The sequence below is a fragment of the Protopterus annectens genome, chromosome 3.part1 (assembly GCF_019279795.1).
Source record: "Protopterus annectens isolate FY-2018-M chromosome 3.part1, PAN1.0, whole genome shotgun sequence".
NCBI classification, from domain to species: domain Eukaryota; kingdom Metazoa; phylum Chordata; order Ceratodontiformes; family Protopteridae; genus Protopterus; species Protopterus annectens.
This window is the reverse complement of record NC_056732.1, coordinates 1,010,813,222-1,010,831,785: the sequence shown is the minus strand read 5'-3', so window position 1 is coordinate 1,010,831,785 and position 18,564 is coordinate 1,010,813,222. Positions and strand designations below refer to the sequence as shown.

The 18,564-nt window shown below is 43.2% G+C and overlaps 1 protein-coding gene across 1 annotated transcript in view; it reads left to right on the top strand.

Moving 5' to 3' along the window:
• CSPP1 (centrosome and spindle pole associated protein 1) overlaps positions 1–18,564 on the top strand; it is a 2,775,649-nt gene that overhangs the window by 1,699,069 nt on the left and 1,058,016 nt on the right. The window contains exon 17 of the mRNA XM_044066267.1: positions 5,211–5,312. Within this exon, the coding sequence (XP_043922202.1) occupies positions 5,211–5,312 (102 nt within the window). The remainder of the gene's footprint in view (positions 1–5,210; positions 5,313–18,564) is intronic.

Sequence of the window (18,564 nt, the reverse complement as noted above, 5' to 3'; positions counted from 1 at the left end):
TTCCAGGTTTCAGTCACAAGGAACTTATAGAACAAAACAATGGGGTGCCTAGGCACCTGCCTACGGTAAACAGTCTCAATGACTTTCCTCTGCAATCACCAAGCACTTATCTTTTGGCTGCCCCTTTGGGGGAAAACTGGCACTTCATGCACAAAACTGGCAACTAATTACCCAGGGCAAGTGGGTTTTAAATATAGTATCCCAGGGATACAGATTCCATTTCCACATGTTGCCAATTCCAAATGGATGGCCAGATCTGCCTCCAAATCACTGGGCAGAGGCCCAGAAACAAGTTATGACCCTCATGGATATGGGGGCTATTCAGCTAGTACCAGAAAAGGAAAAGGGACAAGGCTTTTATTCAAGACTTTTCCTGGTACCCAGAAAAGACAAATCATGGTGTCTAATTTTGGACTTATCCATTCTAAACGCATTCCTGGACATTCCAAAATTCAAGATGCTGACTCTACAACAGTTACTGCCTATGCTAGGCAAGGGTGACTGGTTGGTAACTCTAGACTTAAAAGAGGCTTACCTGCATATCCCAATCAGGGAATCTTGCAGAAGATACCTCCGCTTCAAAGCAGGCTATTTGCATTACCAGTTCACTGCACTGCCCTTTGGCTTATCTACTGCGCCCAGGGTCTTCACAAAGTGCCTGGCACCAGTAATTGCATTTTGCAGACAAAGAAACATTCAAATTTATCCTTACCTGGATGATTGTCTAATTCAGGCAGAAAACAAGGACACTCTTCTAAAACATCTGGCATTTATAAAAAGACTTCTAACTTGTCTAGGGTACACCATAAACGAAAAGAAATCACAAATGGTACTCTCTCAAATAATTACATTCCTGGGTGCAAGCTTGAATACAACTGCCCAGATGACTTACCTTACGCCAGAAAAACAAAATCAATTGATGACTTACTTCAAACAAGTAGCCACAAAAAGCCAGCTATCTGCAAGACAAATTCTGCAGGCCTTGGGGTTCATGGCTTCCTGCATTCTAATAATTCCATATGCAAGACTGCATATGAGGAAACTTCAATGGTACCAAAACAGCTTATGGAGTCAACATTGTCACAGCCTGGAAACAATGATTCCTATCATTCCTTGCCTGCAGCAAGAATTCCTATGGTGGGCAGAGACCTGCCAGCAAAACAAGGGACTGTCATTCATTCAACCCCCTGCCACCCAAATCCTGACTACAGACACATCAGGTTATGCTTGGGGGGCGCATCTGGCAGGGAAATGCATTCAGGGCCAATGGAGCCCAAATCAAATGCACCTACATATCAACCAGAAAGATATGCTAGCTGTACAGAATGCTCTGACAGCCTTCAAGGACTATCTTCATCCAGGACAACTACTGATAAAGACAGACAACACCACAGTCATGTGGTACATAAGCAGGGGGGTACCCATTCCTACCCCCTTTGCAGACTAGCCATGGCTTTGTGCAACACGGCCTTGACTTATCAAATACATCTACAGGCTCAATTCTTGCCAAGAAAGCAAAATACTCTGGCAGGTAAACTAAGCAGAGATCTTATGGACCCACACGAATGGAAACTGGATCCACAAATCTTCAGCATGTTGACATGCAAATGGGGGAGCCCAGACATAGATCTTTTTGCCTCACCCCAAAACTATCAGTTGGACAAATTCTGCACAAGAATTCATCACAAAACAGCTTGGAAAGTGGATGCTCTATCCTTCAGCTGGAAGAACCTATCAGTCTATGCCTTTCCCCCTCTGCCTCTGCTCTCCAAGGTCTTACTAAAAGTCAGACAGGAAAAACCAAAAATGATTGATTGCTCCAGACCGGCCTCGCCAACACTGGTACCCTCTCCTATGCAGTATGTCACACCTTCCTCTGTGGTACCTGCCTCAGACACCTTATCTACTGTCTCAGCAGAACTATCAAATTCTGCATACTCTGCTCCAAACTCTCAATCTTGCAGCATGGCTAATCAACTAATTTCACTAGTCACATCTCTCAGCAAACCTGTGATGGATGTCATTTTGGAGGCTAGAAGGCCTATTACTAAAAAAATCTTATGCTGACAAATGGAAAAGAATCTGTGCCTGGAACCAAGCACAAGGAATAAGCACAGCAATGCCCGATATTCCTCAGATTCTGCAATATTTAACTGAGATGCTTCACAAGGGCCTATCTTTTTCTTCCATCAAAATCCATGCCTCTGCCATTTCAGCTCATTACAACACAGAGCCTCCCCTCTTTTCTCATCCCCTGCTAAAGCAGTACCTCAGAGGGGCCAAAAATTTAAGACCTCCCAGGAGAGCACCAACTCCTGCATGGGATCTCAATTTTGTGTTGGAAAAACTCACTCTACCTCCTTTTGAGCCAGCTGCAACTGCAGACCTAAAATTCCTCTCTTGGAAGACCGCTTTTCTTTTAGCAGTCACTTCAGCTAGAAGGATTTCAGAACTACAGGCTCTCAAGGCAGTGGAGCCTTTTATTATATTTTACCCGGACAGGGTGGCTCTCAGGACTAATCCATCCTTTATGCCTAAAGTGGTATCTAGTGTGGCTCTTAATCAGACCATTCATCTGCCAACCTTCTTCCCAAATCCACAGAACAAGGATGAGCAGATTCTGCATTCATTGGATGTACACAGACAACTAAGATTCTACTTAAACAGGACAAAATCTCTCAGAAAATCTGAGCAATTACTGGTGCATTTGCTGCAGGGGCAGAGGCGAAGGCTATTTTAAAGCAGACTATTTCAAAATGGATAAGCCATTGTATTAGTTTCTGCTACGTGCACCATGGTAAACCTGTCCCCAAGGGGATCAGATCCCATTCCACTAAGGCTGCATCTACTTCTGCAGCCTTTCTCAGAGGGGTTCCTACCAGAGACATTCTAGAAGCTACTACCTGGAACTCAGTTCATACGTTCACCAAACAATTACCATTTACCTCTAAATCCATAGCAGGCTTTGCCACTGCTGTCCTGCAGGGCCTTATAGCTGCTTCTAATGCTGTATAATTCCATCCTCCCAACCATAGCTTTGGGATTCTACCCAAATGTAATGACTGCAACAGTGAAACATGAAGAACATAGTACAGTTATGTACACTTACCATAAATGTAGATTTTAGAGTGTATTCACTGTTGCAGTCCTGGTTACCCACCCTCCAGCCCGCTATTTCTATCTTACTATACCTCTTCCTTCTTTAACTATGCTTAAAAGCCTTTTTGGTGTATTTGCTTTTATTTGGAGGTATATTTTTTGTTCTAAATTACATGCATATATAATATTTTGCTCCCCATTTGGGGGGCATCTGACATCTGGGGCAAGAAAAACTAATGAAAATGGCGCCGGCTGCATGTTTTATAACCTTGACGTCATGGAAGAAGGGACAGCAACCGACGCAGGACCCAAGACTTTGTTAATCAGGCCGAATGAGGGCAGCCTGCCAGCAGATTACCCAAATGTAATGACTACAACAGTGAATACACTCGAACATCTGCATTTATGGTAAATGTACACAACTGTACTTTTCTTTACGAGCAAATCCCTCTTTTTTACCCAAGGTAGTATCAGAGGCTAACATCAATCAATCAATTTATCAGTTTTCTTTACAAATTATCCCAACAAAGGGGAATATGGCTTAGATTTACTTGATGTTCATAGACAGTTATGTTTCTATCTTCACAGAACAAAAGACATTCTGAAATCTAATAAACCATTTGTTTCCTTTTCTAGTGCAAAGTTGGGTAAGGCAGTCAGCAAGGTAACTCTGGCTAAATGGCTGAAAGATCAGTTGATAGACAGTTTATATTCTCTCAGAAAAGAATGCAGTGGCTGATGGTTTGTGCAGATCCAGGCCAGATGTTGCACAGAGGACAGGATGTTTCTTTCCTTAAAGCATAACTTACTGGTGCATCTTGGACAAGTTGGGGAATCCTGTTCTAATTCAGCTGAATTTCCAATTTATAGTGCAAGTCAGATGTATGCTTTTCAAATTAGTAACTGAGAAGTTAGGGCCTAACTTAGGGATAGTACAACTGATCATGTGATGATTTAAGAAGTCATGATATTTTCTTTCTATGTAAACTGTGTTTGATAAGCTCTGAAATAGATCCCAGAGGCACACATATTCTGGTTAAGCCTTTAGTAGCATATTTCTATATAAATATGACACCTAGGTGAAAACATATTAGTTTCATAGTAAGCAAACGGCTATTTTAAAACACTAAGTTATAAAGTACTGGGCAGCTTTACTGCTACATTGCAACAACTCCCAAACCTCTTAACCTACTTTATTTTGTCTTAACCCCTTGATATTGCAGTTTGTTTGGTATTGTTTGCAGTTGACCTTTTTATGATCTTTAGAGGTGTTGATGCCTTATGCTTTCTCAATGAATTAGGTTCATAATTTTGTCAGACCCCAGCCCATCAAAAAACTGAAAGTTCAAATACCACATCTCAGCTTATTAATTCCTTACTGACAGGGAGAAAAATGTAACTAATATTTTTACGAGTAGAAAACACACGTAGTCCCTCACACCCCTTGCTTTCCCATATATACTGAGATCCCAATATTAGTACTGTCACAGAGAAAAGAAACTCTGTTCTCTGTATATAGAGAGATTGCATATAGGGAACTGTTTCCCCAGTTTCCTTGACAGCACTTAACTAAATGGACTAGTCAGTGAGTGAAGTACTTAGCTTGAATACGAATCTCTCTCAGGCTGTCCCATGATAAAACAAGATTGTTCCTCTCTTCTTTTGTTGTTAATACAGTAGTATTTTGTTCTGCTATCTAAGCTTACTTTTAATTTTAGTCTCTATTCCAGGCTGCTTTTTTTGAGACTTCAAACTAGGACGCAATCACTAGAACATGTGTTTTTTTGTAAGCCAGGTGCTCCCTATTGCTCACGTCTCAAGCTTATTCTTCAACAATCTGGCTGACTATTGACATCTGCTGGTGTCTGGTCATCCCTGGCATAGTTTGCACGACAGCAGAAGTCATTCTTATTATACAAACATCTGTTTTTTTATGGTGACTGTCTCCCAATGTTATAGTTTAAATTCAGAAACTTTGCTGTTATTTGAATATGTACTGTTATTTTGAGTGTCTCTTAAAATTATATTTTCCATTGATTTACTTTCTAGTAGTTAAAGTTTGAATTTATTGACATGTACAAAGTATCAAACTTCTTTTTTTTTCTCAGCAGATTAGATCACCTTCTCCACCCATTCCCACACACAGAAAGAAAGCTATCTCAAGGATGCAAAGACCTCCATCTACAGACAGCTATCAGTCAGTTCCTGTATCGGTAAGTGTGTCAATAAACTTAATTGCTTTCAAAACTGTATAAAGTGATACATCCTTTATATAGGCTTGCATAAAAATACTAACAAAAGTTGCCACCACATCGCTGTGTCACAGACCATCCTAAATGATGTCCCCTTCTGGTCAACACTTCCCTGGATCATATGGAACAAGTGGGCTTTTTGATGGGGGGGCTGATGACTGACAGGCACAGTTGCAAAGTGATGCAAAAATATATATCTTTTTTTCTTGCACGACTGCTTATAGATTGCTAATTTACAGTTCACCTCCTGTGTTCTACTTGTCTTCACTCCATCCATAAAGAATGGTTGATTTCTTTTTGAATCTTTACACCTCGTCTGAAAACTAAATTCTCTTTGTTGCCTTCCTCCTTTTAATGGGAAAATCTTATGTATACCTTTTATGTATTTTAGTTTAATATTCTCATCTTTGTTCTGTTATATGAGAAATGACAATTCAGGTCATCCAGTCTGTCCTTAAGGGACTTGTCTTCCTTCTCATAAAGCATCTTTGTCAGACTGCATTGCATTTATCCATTATCTGACATCCTCATTAAATATATTCAGCATTATGATATATTGTACTCCCAAGTGAAATGTGATCATTGACTCATGCAAGGGGAAGATTACAGTACTAATTTTAAAGGAAAGTGCATTTGCTTTGCATTCTGGAATCTTACTGGCCACATTGCTGCTTATCTACACTGGATAGCTTTATTCATTTTCAGCATGTTAATGTTTCCCAGGAGTCTCTGTAGTGGGTAAACCAAGTTCACCTTCCTGAGAGCTCTCTTGCTGCAGTTCTTCTTGGATACCTAGTCCTCCTGCAGATGACTAGGGGTATAGGTTTGAACTACTTAAAGTAGTCCAAAACAAGTATGGAGCAAAGTTTATACTCACACTACATACCCAAACTATGGAACTGTATCCCAATTGTAATTGGTACTTTATTTTATGTATTTATTTCTTCTTTCGACTGCTCCCGGCAGGGGTTGCCACAGCAGATCAACTGTTTCCAGTTCTTCCTGTCCTCTGCATCTTGCTCTGTCACACCATCCACCTGCATGTCCTCTCTCACCACATCCATAAACCTTATCTTGGGCCTTCTTTTCCTGTTACTTGGCAGCTTCATCCTTAGCATCTTTTTCCCAATAATACTCTGCATCCCTCCTCAGCACATGTCCAAACCAATGTAATCTTGCCTCTCTGGCTTTGTCTCCAAACCTTCCAACCTGGGCTTAACCCTCTAATATACTTATTCCTAATCCTGTCCATCCTCATCACACCCAGTGCAAATCTTAACATCTTCAACTCTGCCACGTCAAGCTCTGACTCCTGCCTTTTTGTCAGTGCCACTGTCTCCAACCCATGTAACATAGCTGGTCTCACTACCTCCTTGTAGACCTTTCCTTTCACTCTTACTGGTACTCATCTGTCACAAATCACTCTTGACACTCTTCTCCACCCGCTCCATCCTGCCTGTACTCTCTTCTTCACCTCTCTTCCACACTCACCATTGCTCTGAACTGTTGATCCCAAGTATTTAAACACATCCACCTTCGCCACCTCTACTCCCTGCATCCTCACCATTCCTCTATCCTCCCTCTCATTCGCACACATATATTCTGTCTTAGTCCTGCTGACCTTCATTCCTCTTCTCTCTAGAGCATATCTCCACCTCTCCAGGGTCTCCTCCACCTGTTCCCTACTCTCACTACAGATCACAATGTCATCTGCAAACATCATAGTCCACGGGGACAATATTATTTATTTATGTAAAATTTGTTTACCGGGAAAGTCCAACTGGGATAGAACCCATTTTCAGTGGAGGCCTGGGAAGAAATGCTCCAGATTCATGTCTTTGGAATGTGGAAGGAAACCAGAGCACTAGGAGGAAACCCAGAGGAATGAGGGGCATGCAGACTCTGCCCAAAAGGCACCCCAGCCGAGAATTGAACTGGAGAACCTCTTGCTGTGAAGCGACAATGTTAACCACTGCACCGCCCATGTATTTAAGTCCTGTCTTGTGCCCATGCACCTCACCTGTATGATCTAGATTAACAAATACTTTTACATTCTTACTAACCTAAGCTCTCATCATACTATGTATATCTTTCAACACCTGCCCTCTCCTTAGTCTTAGGTTGATGTGTATATTTTTCTTTTCTTTTCCTAGCACAGTGGACTATAATTATAATACTTTTTCTATATATTATCATATTTAATAATTTATTTATTTATTTTTGTACATCACTGGTGTCTCCTTGTGCTTTATTGTATTCTGTGTATTTCACTATCAAACTGTATGTGTGTGTGTGTGTGTGTGTGTGTGTGTATATATATATATATATATATATATATATATATATATTTTTTTTTTTAATTACAATTGTACTAGTGTTTTATTTGATGATGATGAACACTCTAGAGCTGTTCTTCCTGGGCCGCTGCTGAAAATGGGTATTTATTACCTAGTCAGACTTTCCTGGTAAATACATGTCAGAAAATAAATGCTTTCCCTTCTTGAGGTAAATTCAAAAATAATGGGAGAGACAGAGGTTCAAAATCAGGGACAGTTTTTAAAAATATTACTCTAAATTACTTGGAAAGTTAGTAGAACATATTTGCATCACAGTGTATTTTCTGAAGTATTAAACTCTTGTCTGGCATTACTGACTTAATGTAATCCTCAGTGATGTACCAGAAAATCAAAAATTTTACAAGGAGCCCTGTTATACATGCTTACTGGGATACAGCCAGAATTGATATTCAGCTATGGACTTAGCCAGTATACATTTGTATTCTTGGTGAGTCTATCTTTAATTTCTCCAAATCTTTTGAGTTTCTAATACAATGATAGGAATGGACCCCATTCCTAAGTAAAAGTATGATTAAAGTTCATGAAATTAGTATTGTTTTCATCTTTGATGTCAGCCAAAAGTGCTGTTCGCAGCACCCACAATGTGCCCAGTAATGATGACTCCTGCAGTTCGTACGGGGTTGCATGGTTTGGTAACATACCTAAATACAATTGTAGATTAGTTTTTATAAGGCCCATTACTCCTACTGCTATTGAAACTGTCTGAGTATCTTTCTTCCACATTGCTCTTATTTCTGTCTGCAAATCCTGATATTTTATGAATTTGTGCCTGTCTGTACGCAGGACACTGTAGTCACTGAGTGTAGTGATTTCAGTGATCAATGCTACTTTTGTCTTATTTTCTTGGACTATTATATCTGGTTTTTGGGCATCTATCTCTTGAACTGTTGGTAGTGGGTGATCCCATGTGATGTAAACTTCATCATTTTCTATGATGCTTTGTGGCTCATGTTTCCAGTGTTTTTCAACCATTTCAATACCTAATGTTTGCACAATCCTCAGTGCAACAGTCTTACCACATTATTATGCCTTTCAGTATACAGTCCTCCTGCCATTATAGGTTCATAGGTAGGTACTAGGCTATCTGCCCGAGGGCATCCACAAGCCTAGCCAGAGTGTCGGCTTTCACCACCCCATTGATTAATTAACAGATCCTCTGTCAAGCAGAGCCAATGAAGTGATCCCAGGGGTGTATTTTCTGTTACCCATCTACTCGTCAAGGTTTCTCTTGAAGAGTGTTAGTGAGGGGCTCTGCCTGATGTAATTTGGAATTTTGTTCCAAAGCATGTGGAGTCTCTGTGACAGGAATCTATCCCTCCAGCATGTTCTATTTATTGTTGTGGCGGGGTTTAGCTCACCAGAGCACGTGGCTCATAGTGACTTGGATTTCTGTAGGTGGAGCATGTCCATCAATTCTGAGTTGGACATGGCTTTGTAAGTCAGGCAGAGATCACCTCTGAGTAAGCAATATGCCACTGAGTACAGCCGGAGTTTTTTCAGTCGGGCTGCATAGGACATATGTTTGAGGCCAGTAATCCTCTTGGTGAGGTACTTTTGTGGTCTTTCCAGCTGTTGGAAGTGTCTTGTGCGGTACATCCCAAATTGGGCATTGTACTCTATGATGGGTCTAATGAGTGACGAGTAGAGGGGCACTATAACCTCTTTATTTCTAGATGCGAACCCTTTAGTAATTAGATGGGCCACATAGAAGGATTCCCTAACTACTTTGGCAATATGATTGTCAAAGGAGAGATTACTATCTACCTGGGTCCCCAGATCTCTTATTACCTCTTCTGTATTAAGGGGGCTGTCACCTGTGTGGTAATTCGTGGGTGTTTTGTTTTTCCCAAATGGGATGACTATGCATTTTTTGGTATTTAGCTTGAGGCCATGACTTTGACACCAAGTGTCCATCTCAGTAAGGCCCTTTTGGAGGATGTCTGTGTCAGCCGGAGAGTCAATTATGGCTCCTAGTTTGCAGTCATCCGTGAACTTGGTTAGCCATAGTCCTCCTGTGTTTGCCTGTACTTCTGCAAAGTATATGCCGAACAGTAGGGGTCCCAGGAACGAGCCTTGCGGGACACCACTTGTGACTGGTTTAGTCGGACCTGGGGCCCGCTATTCTTACCGTGTGAGTTCTGTCTGTAAGCCAGTTGGCAACCCATCTCGTGACGTAGGGGTTTATGTTCAGGGTGGTGAGTTTTTCTGTAATACCCGAGTGGGGAATGGTGTTGAAAGCCTTGGCGAGGTCAAGGTAGGCTGTATGAACCACCTTTTCCTTGTCTATGGCCTTGGTGATTGTCTCGAAGAAGTCAACCAGGTTTAGTAGGCATGATCTGCCCTTAAAGCCGAACTGGGTCGGGTCAAGTGTTTGGAGGTTCCCAATGTCTTTGTTAATGAGTTCCATGATGATGCGCTCCATAGCCTTGCAGACTAGGCTAGTCAGGCTTATGGGGTGATAGTTACCAGCGTCTGTTGTGGCTCCTCCTTTGTGGAGAGGAATAACTGTTGCTGTGTGCCATTCTATGGGCATGTAGCCTGTGGAGAGGCTGAGGATGAACAGCGTGTTTAGGTTGGGGGGTTAGTTCATTCTGTAGTTCGTGCAAGACTAGGCCTGAGACACCATCTGGTCCCATTGACTCTGTGTTTTTGGCTTTTGAAAGGGCTGTTTTTACCTGTGCATCTGTGATTTTTGGGACACTACACTTTTCTGGTATTGTTGTGGGCCCTTTTGGAGGTGAGAGGGGGGTGAAGTTTGCACTGAATCTATCTGCCAGGATGTTGGTAATATCAGTAGGTTCAGTATATTTTGTGCTATTTTGCACTAGTTCAGTCCAGATCTGCAAGTTGCCACTTAGATTCCTAACATAGCTAAAGAAGGCTTTGTGGTTATCTTTTGAATCCTTGGCTATTTTTCTTTCGAAGTTAGCCTTGGATGATTTCATGAGGGACCTTAGTTTCTTACTGATTCTGATCAGGGATGTCTTTCCTTCTTGGGATTTGCTTTTTTTCTGAACTAGTTTCCTCCTCCTATTGTATAGCCTGTTTATTGCAGGGGTCCACCAAACTGGTTTCTTTCTCTTAGAGGAGTGAGACTTGGTTTTGCTAGGGATGGCATGATCCATGCATCCTTCTAGGTGCTCATAGAGTGCATTTGTAAAGGCTTCTGCATCTTGGGCAGTGTTATCCTTTAGCATGAGGGCTGTGAAACTTACCACCTCTGTCCTAAGTAAGGTGAAGTTTGCTTTAGAAAAGTTTTTTACTGTGGTTTCCTTAGTTGAGGGTGGTGGTGGGGTGTGGACATCCAGAGTGATTAGTTTATGGTCTGATCTAACCAGTGACGGGTTGACCTCCGGTGTGGAACATCTGTCGCTCATGTTGGTGATGTCCAGGTCCAATATGTTTTCACCTCTGTTAGGGGGGTTTACCAGCTGATCCAGGGCATTTCAATTGATGAATTCCAGGAAGCGCTGGGCCTGGGAATTTGTACTCGAGTAGTTTTCCCAGTGAATGGTAGGGTAATTGAAATCGCCCAATATCAGGGTGTTTGGTAGGACCTTCATGGTTTCCCCTGTCTCCAGAAAGGTGGAGTGGTGGTCATGGAGGGTGATCTGTAGCAGGCCACAATTGGCATTGCAGATTTGCCCGATGTTAGTTGCACATGGATGATCTCAGAGATGATATGCTGCGCTACTAACCTGGAGGTGTAGGTATCCTTGATGAATATGGATACACCCCATCCTTTTGTGTTTTGGTCTGTGTTCTGTGGCTGAAACGTGTGGTATGAGTTATAGCCCGGTAGTGCTGGGGTGCTCTCTGGAGCCTTGAACCAGGTTTCAGTTACTGCACAGGTGTCGATGTTCTCCATACTGAGGAGTGCTTCGAGCACATGCATTTTGAGATTTAAACTACTGCCATTGAGTAGCATAACCCTCAGTTTTTTGTTAATTGTGCTATTTACAGAGGTGGGTTTGACTTTTGAGCCTTGCCCAAAAAAAAGCACTATGGGGGCAGCAAGAGCCTTGGCCAGTATTCGAAAGCCTAGGGGTGACAGGTGCAAGCCTTCTCTTGCGAAGCAACGCGGCTTGTCGAGCATGTCATCCCAGGCTGAGAGACACTAGATCCCCTTTGAATGACACCAGAAGCTTAGGCAATTGTTGAAATTGATCATTTTTTCTTTATAATGAGGTATCATTCTTGGTTTGGGCAGGATGCTACTCAGGGTCAGGGTCATACCAGCCTGGGCTACAATGATCAGCGAGCTCTTCCATGTCTCTTTTCATGTAGTCCAGGGAGGTAGTCTCAGGTCATTCACACCAACATGAACAATGACAGAGTCATATTTGTACTTGTTCTGGAGTGACCTGAGTGCTTGTGTTATGTGGCGGATTCTGGCTCCCGACAGGCAGCTAACAGTAACCTTTTGCTTGTCCAGCCTATTGAGTGGGAAGTCAGTGTGCCTGACTATAGAGTCACCTATTACTAGTGTATTAGGTATTTTATTTCACCTTAAGGGCTGTGATTGTGCGGCACACTGATTTTGTGTTTGATGTGTTGTCTGGTATGTCACAACCAGCAACAAGGTATGCGACGGTTTCCAATTCAGTTTTACAAAACTTACATTTGTTTGTTTCTCCCACATCTTCAATGGACTTTGTAAACTGAGTGTGTATGTAGCTCACTATCTTGGGCTGCCAATATTAACCTTTCATCTCTTGGTTTAAATTCACTTCCCCTTAACCATTCCTGGATTTGTTCCTGATCAACATGAGGTTCTTCCAGAAGGTTTCTATACTTGCAACTATATTTATACTTTTTTCCACATTTCTTGCCTTCTCATCTAGTCCTTCACCTTGTATTCTTTCTTTTGTTTTTTGGCGCATTCAGTTACTGTCTGATTTTTATCTACTTCTAGTTTGATTTTCATTCCTGCTTGATGCTGATATGCTTCTGCTAAATTAAGCAGAGACATCATCTTAGATTTATTCTGCTCATGTTTTTAAACTTTCACTACATTTGGGTCTTGAGATCAGCAGATGTGTGGAGTCCCACAATTCCAGATCTATACATGTAATCAGTTTCAAGGAGGCCCATCCCTCCTTCAGAACTGGGAATATATAATCTTGGTATACACTGATTTTTATAAATAATTTGGTGAGCATGAAGCATCCTTCTTGTTTTCCTGTCTAAAACGTTTTGGGGCCAGCCAATCACTCCAAAACTGTGCGATGTCCTTCTTTTCTCATTTTGCAGTATTCATAACCTTAGAGAGTTGCTGCCTGCAGCACCGGACATCCGGCCACTATACCAAAGTTTTAGAAGCAGGGGTATGTGCTACGTTGCATGCAGGGGCCATAAACTGACATTGGGTATATCTGTGACATCTGGACATACCCAACGCAGAACTTTTCTGCCGCAGCAAAATTCAGACGTCTGACCACCAGTTCAGAAATCCAGCATTTGCTCGACATCAGCCATCCGATTTTTGATAGTTTTCCGGCTGTCTGCACTGAGATAAGTACCCTTGTGGGAATTTTCTTTTATATCTTTGCCTTTTTCAGATGTACATGTCTTATACTAAGGGAAAGTGTGCTTGTGGTAGACAAATCCCATATAAGGACACACACGAGCAGTGTTTAATTTGTCTAGGGGAGGCTCATGATTACAAACCTTGTAACATCTGCCAGTCCTTTGTTCTGAAAACCCTTAGAAGCTATTCGGCGGCTTTAAAACTTTAAAAATCAGCGCCTCCATTTGGCATGGAAATGGAGCAAGCCCCTCCGAGGAGCCGCCTAGGAAGAAGGCCAAGAAACTTGGGCCTGACATCCAAGCTGTGCCTCAATTATCCAGTGAGATCCTCGAGGTGAATATCACCCCAAGATCACCTCGAACATCTGGTATTGCGCAGCAACCGAGAACTGAAATGGAAGCCGGTTCTGCGGATACCCACGGTATGTCCGTTGAGGTTTTTCAACCATCAGACCTCATGGTGAGGGGGAACCATGACTCATGGCTTCAGAGGGCCCTGCTTATACTTCAGCCTTGTTATCCACTGTAACGTCTGCTCCTAAGCCCACTTCTGTTCCCTCCACTCCTTTAAAAAGGAAGCAGAAGAGAAGCACAGTTCAAAAGACCCTACTTCTCCCTGGGAGACCTTCTCCCAGACAAATACTTTCAGGTTATTCAGACCCAGATCCCCCAAGCAGGCTTACCAGATGTCCTTCAAGAATGCAACTGCAGTCATAACATGTGGGTTGTCCTGCCTCAGGCAGCCCTCGGTCGGACGGATTCCAAAGTCTGGGTCCGACATCGGCTGATGTCGCATTTCTCTCCGACGTCAGAGCGGCTGGAGTACATAAGCATCAGCTGACGCCATTTTCTTCAGTCTTTCTTGCCGCGCGGTGCCCCAAGCAGAAGCAGTTTGCAAGTGCCGGTCGGTCAGCTCCTGTATTCTACGATACCGAAGTCATCAAAAAAGCTAAGTACCCCGTTGGAGACCTTTTCTTGCCTCAGCCGATGTCAGAAATTACTGAAAAAGTTAACAATTGTCTTTTTTGTGGTAAACAAATACCTCATAAGGATTTCCACTCTTACTGCCTCCCTTGCCTGGGCCCAGACCACGACGTCTCGGCCTGTGTAGCCTGTGCTCGCTTCAACAAGCGCACTCTCAGGCGTCGGGCGGAGTTCGCTGAGGATTTTTTCGGCGATAAATTTGCTTACACCATGCCGTCGGATCTTCCGACATCGCAAACTCCCAAAAAGCGAAAAGACTGGGACCGACTTCCTCGGCCCACGTCTACCACTGACTCCACGCCAAAACCTAGCGCGAGTGCTCCGGTTCCCTCTGAGACGGTCTCTCCACCGCTCCGAACCGAAGTCACCGCATTACCGACGACTCCGATTCCAGACATTACTCCGACGCCAGTAATAGACTTTCCTCCAGATACCGAAACCGAGGAAATACCCGAGACCATTGCTGTAGACAAGGTCACTCCTGCATGTGGAGCTGCCAGGCCTCCTGTGGCCATGTCTATTAAGGCCTACACTAGGGCTAAGGCAGCCAGCAAAACAAAGCATATTGCTTCCAAATCCTTACCTCAGCCGACTCCGGAGACGCAAATTATGTCCATGGCTGCTGATTTAATTTCCATGATCAGAGGTTCACAAGCCCATCCTGAGAGAGCATCCCAGCCTCCTCCTGATAAAAGGCCCCGGGTTGAACCCTCTGACCCTTCTCCTTCTGATGAAGAGACTGAGGGCTCTGTCCACTCTGATAGCCAGGAAGAGCTCTTCCAGACCTATGAGGACTCGGATGCAGAAGATTCCATACCTTCGGCCTCCCCTCCTGAGGATATTTCTTTTGGGGAAGTTCTGCACACCATGAGGGAACATTTCAAGTGGCAGGGTCAGGAATATTCTGATTCTAGGAAACGCCTTAGGACTTTCCTTAAGAAGCCTCAGCACAGGCCCTTAGCTATTCCTCCTGTACTTGATGTTCTGGATGATTTGTATTCTGATTCTAGTGCTACCCCTGATTCTCTTCCTCCTGCTCCAGCCAAGCCAGACAGGTATTACAGGGTCCCAGAAACTCATTCCCATTTATTCAGGGCCCATACTGCTGATTTGGAAACTATTTCACAGGGGCCTAAAGGAGTTTCAGCCTCCACCTCAAAAATCCTTTGCCCTCCAACAGGGAAGCAAGGTCATTAGAGAGATGGGGTAAAAGGTTTACACATCCACTACCTTATCTATGAGAGCTTTAAATTGCCTTTTCATATGTTCCAATATCAGGATTATCTCTTAGAAGATTTACAAAAAACATTAGCTTCTCCTGATCCTTTAGACAGGAAGACTTTGCAGGAAGCTGTACATAACACTCAGCAAGTAAGCAATCACTTCCTGCAGTGTGGATATGATGCACTGGAAGCTTCATGTAGGGCAGCTATGACAGGGGCAGTGATGCGTAGACATGCTTGGTTAAAAGATCACCCTCTACCAGATCATGTAAAAGCAAAACTTCAGGATGCACCTTTGGAAAAGAACAAGCTTTTTGGTGCAAATGCTAAGGATGTGTTAAAGACCATCGAAGAAAAAGCAAAATCAGTTCAGACTGTGAAAGATTTCCTCCAGGTTCAACCACCCAGATTCAGTAGGAATTGGCCTTCAAAAAACTGGTCCTTTCCTAATCCAGAAAAGTTTCAAAGGGGTAAGAACAGACGTGGCCGAGGAAGAGGTCAATACAGAGGCCCTTACAGGGGACGACAATGGCAGCCAGGAAACCAAAGAAGTGACGCAGGGATTTCACCTGCCCAACAACCACAAACTCAATGACTTTCCTCTACTACCACCTACCAGGGAACAACTAGAAGCTCCTTGGGAAATTATCTCTGTTTGCAGAAAACTGGCACAGACTGACAAAGGACAAATGGATTTTGGACATTATAGACCGAGGGTACAGGTTTCATTTTCATACCTTACCAAGAAAACAAGGCATGCCAAATCTACCACAACATCAAAGGGCAGAGGCTATCAAGCAAATCACTCTGCTGACTCGAATGAAAGCAATAGAAAGAGTTCCACAACAAGAACAAGAACAGGGTTTTACTCAAGACTGTTCCTTGTTCCAAGAAAAGAATCTCAATGGAGACCAATACTGGACTTGTCCGCATTAAACACCTTTCTCATAGTACCAAAGTTCAAAATGCTGACTCTACAGCAACTCCTTCCCATGCTGGGCAAGGAGTCGTGGCTGATTACTCTGGACCTCAAGGAGGCATACCTGCATGTCCCTATCAGACACAGCTGCAGAAGATACCTCAGATTTCTTGCAGGGCCAGAGCATTATCAATTCTCAGCATTGCCATTTGGCTTATCTACTGCCCAGAGTATTTACAAAATGCCTGGCTTCAGTAATTGCTCATTGCAGGCTCCAGGGTATACAAATTTACCCGTACCTGGACGACTGCCTCATACAAGCAGACGACAAATTGATGTTGACAAAAAACCTGGATTATGTCATACAATTACTTCAAGCTCTGGGATACACAGTCAACTTCCAAAAGTCAAGACTGCAGCCATCCCAGCAAATAATCTTCTTAGGAGCCAAACTAGACACAGCCTCTCAGATGGCTTACCTAACAGAAGACAAGCAAGAGAAGTTAACTCAATACTTCAAAGGTTTAGCAAAACTCACCCAGATGACTGCAAGGAGATTCCTACAGGCCCTGGGTTACATGGCATCCTGCATTCTACTGGTTCCATTAGCAAAACTACACATGAGAAAGCTTCAATGGTACCTAAAAGCATTTGGTCTCAACACAGCAACAACTTGGAGACAATCATACCACTCATTCCATGCCTACAAAAGGAATTCCTATGGTGGGCCTCGGTGAGCCAGGAAAACACAGGTATGTCATTCAAAAAACCACAGATAACACAGACCATGACTACAGATGCCTCAGACCTTGGATGGGGGGCGCACATGGAAGGCAGGTGTATACAAGGACAATGGTCTCCAAAGGAAACACACCTGCATATAAACCAAAAGGAAATGCTGGCAGTAATGCATGCTATCGAGGCTTTTCAACACCAACTCCAGCAAGGCCATTTAATGATACGGACAGACAACACCACAGTGATGTGGTACATAAACAAGCAGGGGGGCACCCACTCTTACCCCCTTTGCAGACTGACAATGCAGCTTTGGGAGAAATCACTGAGTCTAAACATCCAGTTACAATCCCAGTTTGTTCCAGGAAAAGACAATGTGTTGGCAGACAGCCTAAGCAGGAATTTCACAGATCCACACGAGTGGAGGTTACATCCGAAGGCTTTCAGACAACTCACTTCAACATGGGGCAAGCCAGAAGTGGACCTATTTGCCTCTCACCTCAATCATCTTCTACCAAAATTTTGCACAAGGACATACCATCCAAAGGCTTGGAAAATAGATGCCCTTTCATTCAATTGGAACTCTCTAGCAATCTATGCATTCCCGCCTCTGCCACTGATGACCTCAGTATTACTAAAGATCAAAGCAGAGAAGCCCAAGGGAATCATAATAGCTCCGGATTGGCCAAGACAACACTGGTACCCACTACTACGGAGCATATGTCACACCAGGAGGTGGGCCCTCCCTCAGTGGCCTCTACTTTTGACTCAACACAATTTCGAAACACTGCATCCAAACCTTCAGACACTGCAGCTAACAGCCTGGGAGATCCCATAAATAACTTCAGCTTATCTCTCTCCAAGGAAGTTCAGCGGATACTAACAGAGGCTTGGAGACCATCCACCAGAAAGGTTTACTTAGCAAAGTGGAAAAGATTCAGCAATTGGAATACCAGCAATGGACATGATGCATCATTACTGAACATCCCACTCATCTTGGAATATTTGGCAGATATGTTACAGAGCGGCCTCTCATATTCTTCAATAAAGATACATGCATCTGCTATTTCAGCTAGATACAACACTGATCCTCCTGTTTTCTCTCACCCCTTACTAAGACAATTCCTCAGGGGAATCAGGAACATTAAGCCACCAAGAAAGGCCCCAGTGCCAGCCTGGGACCTCAATTTTGTCTTAGAAAAACTGACTCTACCTCCTTTTGAGCCAGCAGCTTCAGTTGACTTGCAATTTCTCTCATGGAAAACAACTTTCCTGTTGGCAATTACCTCAGCAAGAAGGGTTTCGGAGCTACAGGCCCTAATGGCAATACTACCCTTTATTATTTTCCACAGAGACAGGGTTTCATTAAGGACCAACCCTACTTTTATGCCAAAGGTGGTATCTAGGGTTTCTCTAAATCAAGCCATTCATCTGCCTGCCTTTTTCCCCAATCCTGAGAATAAGGG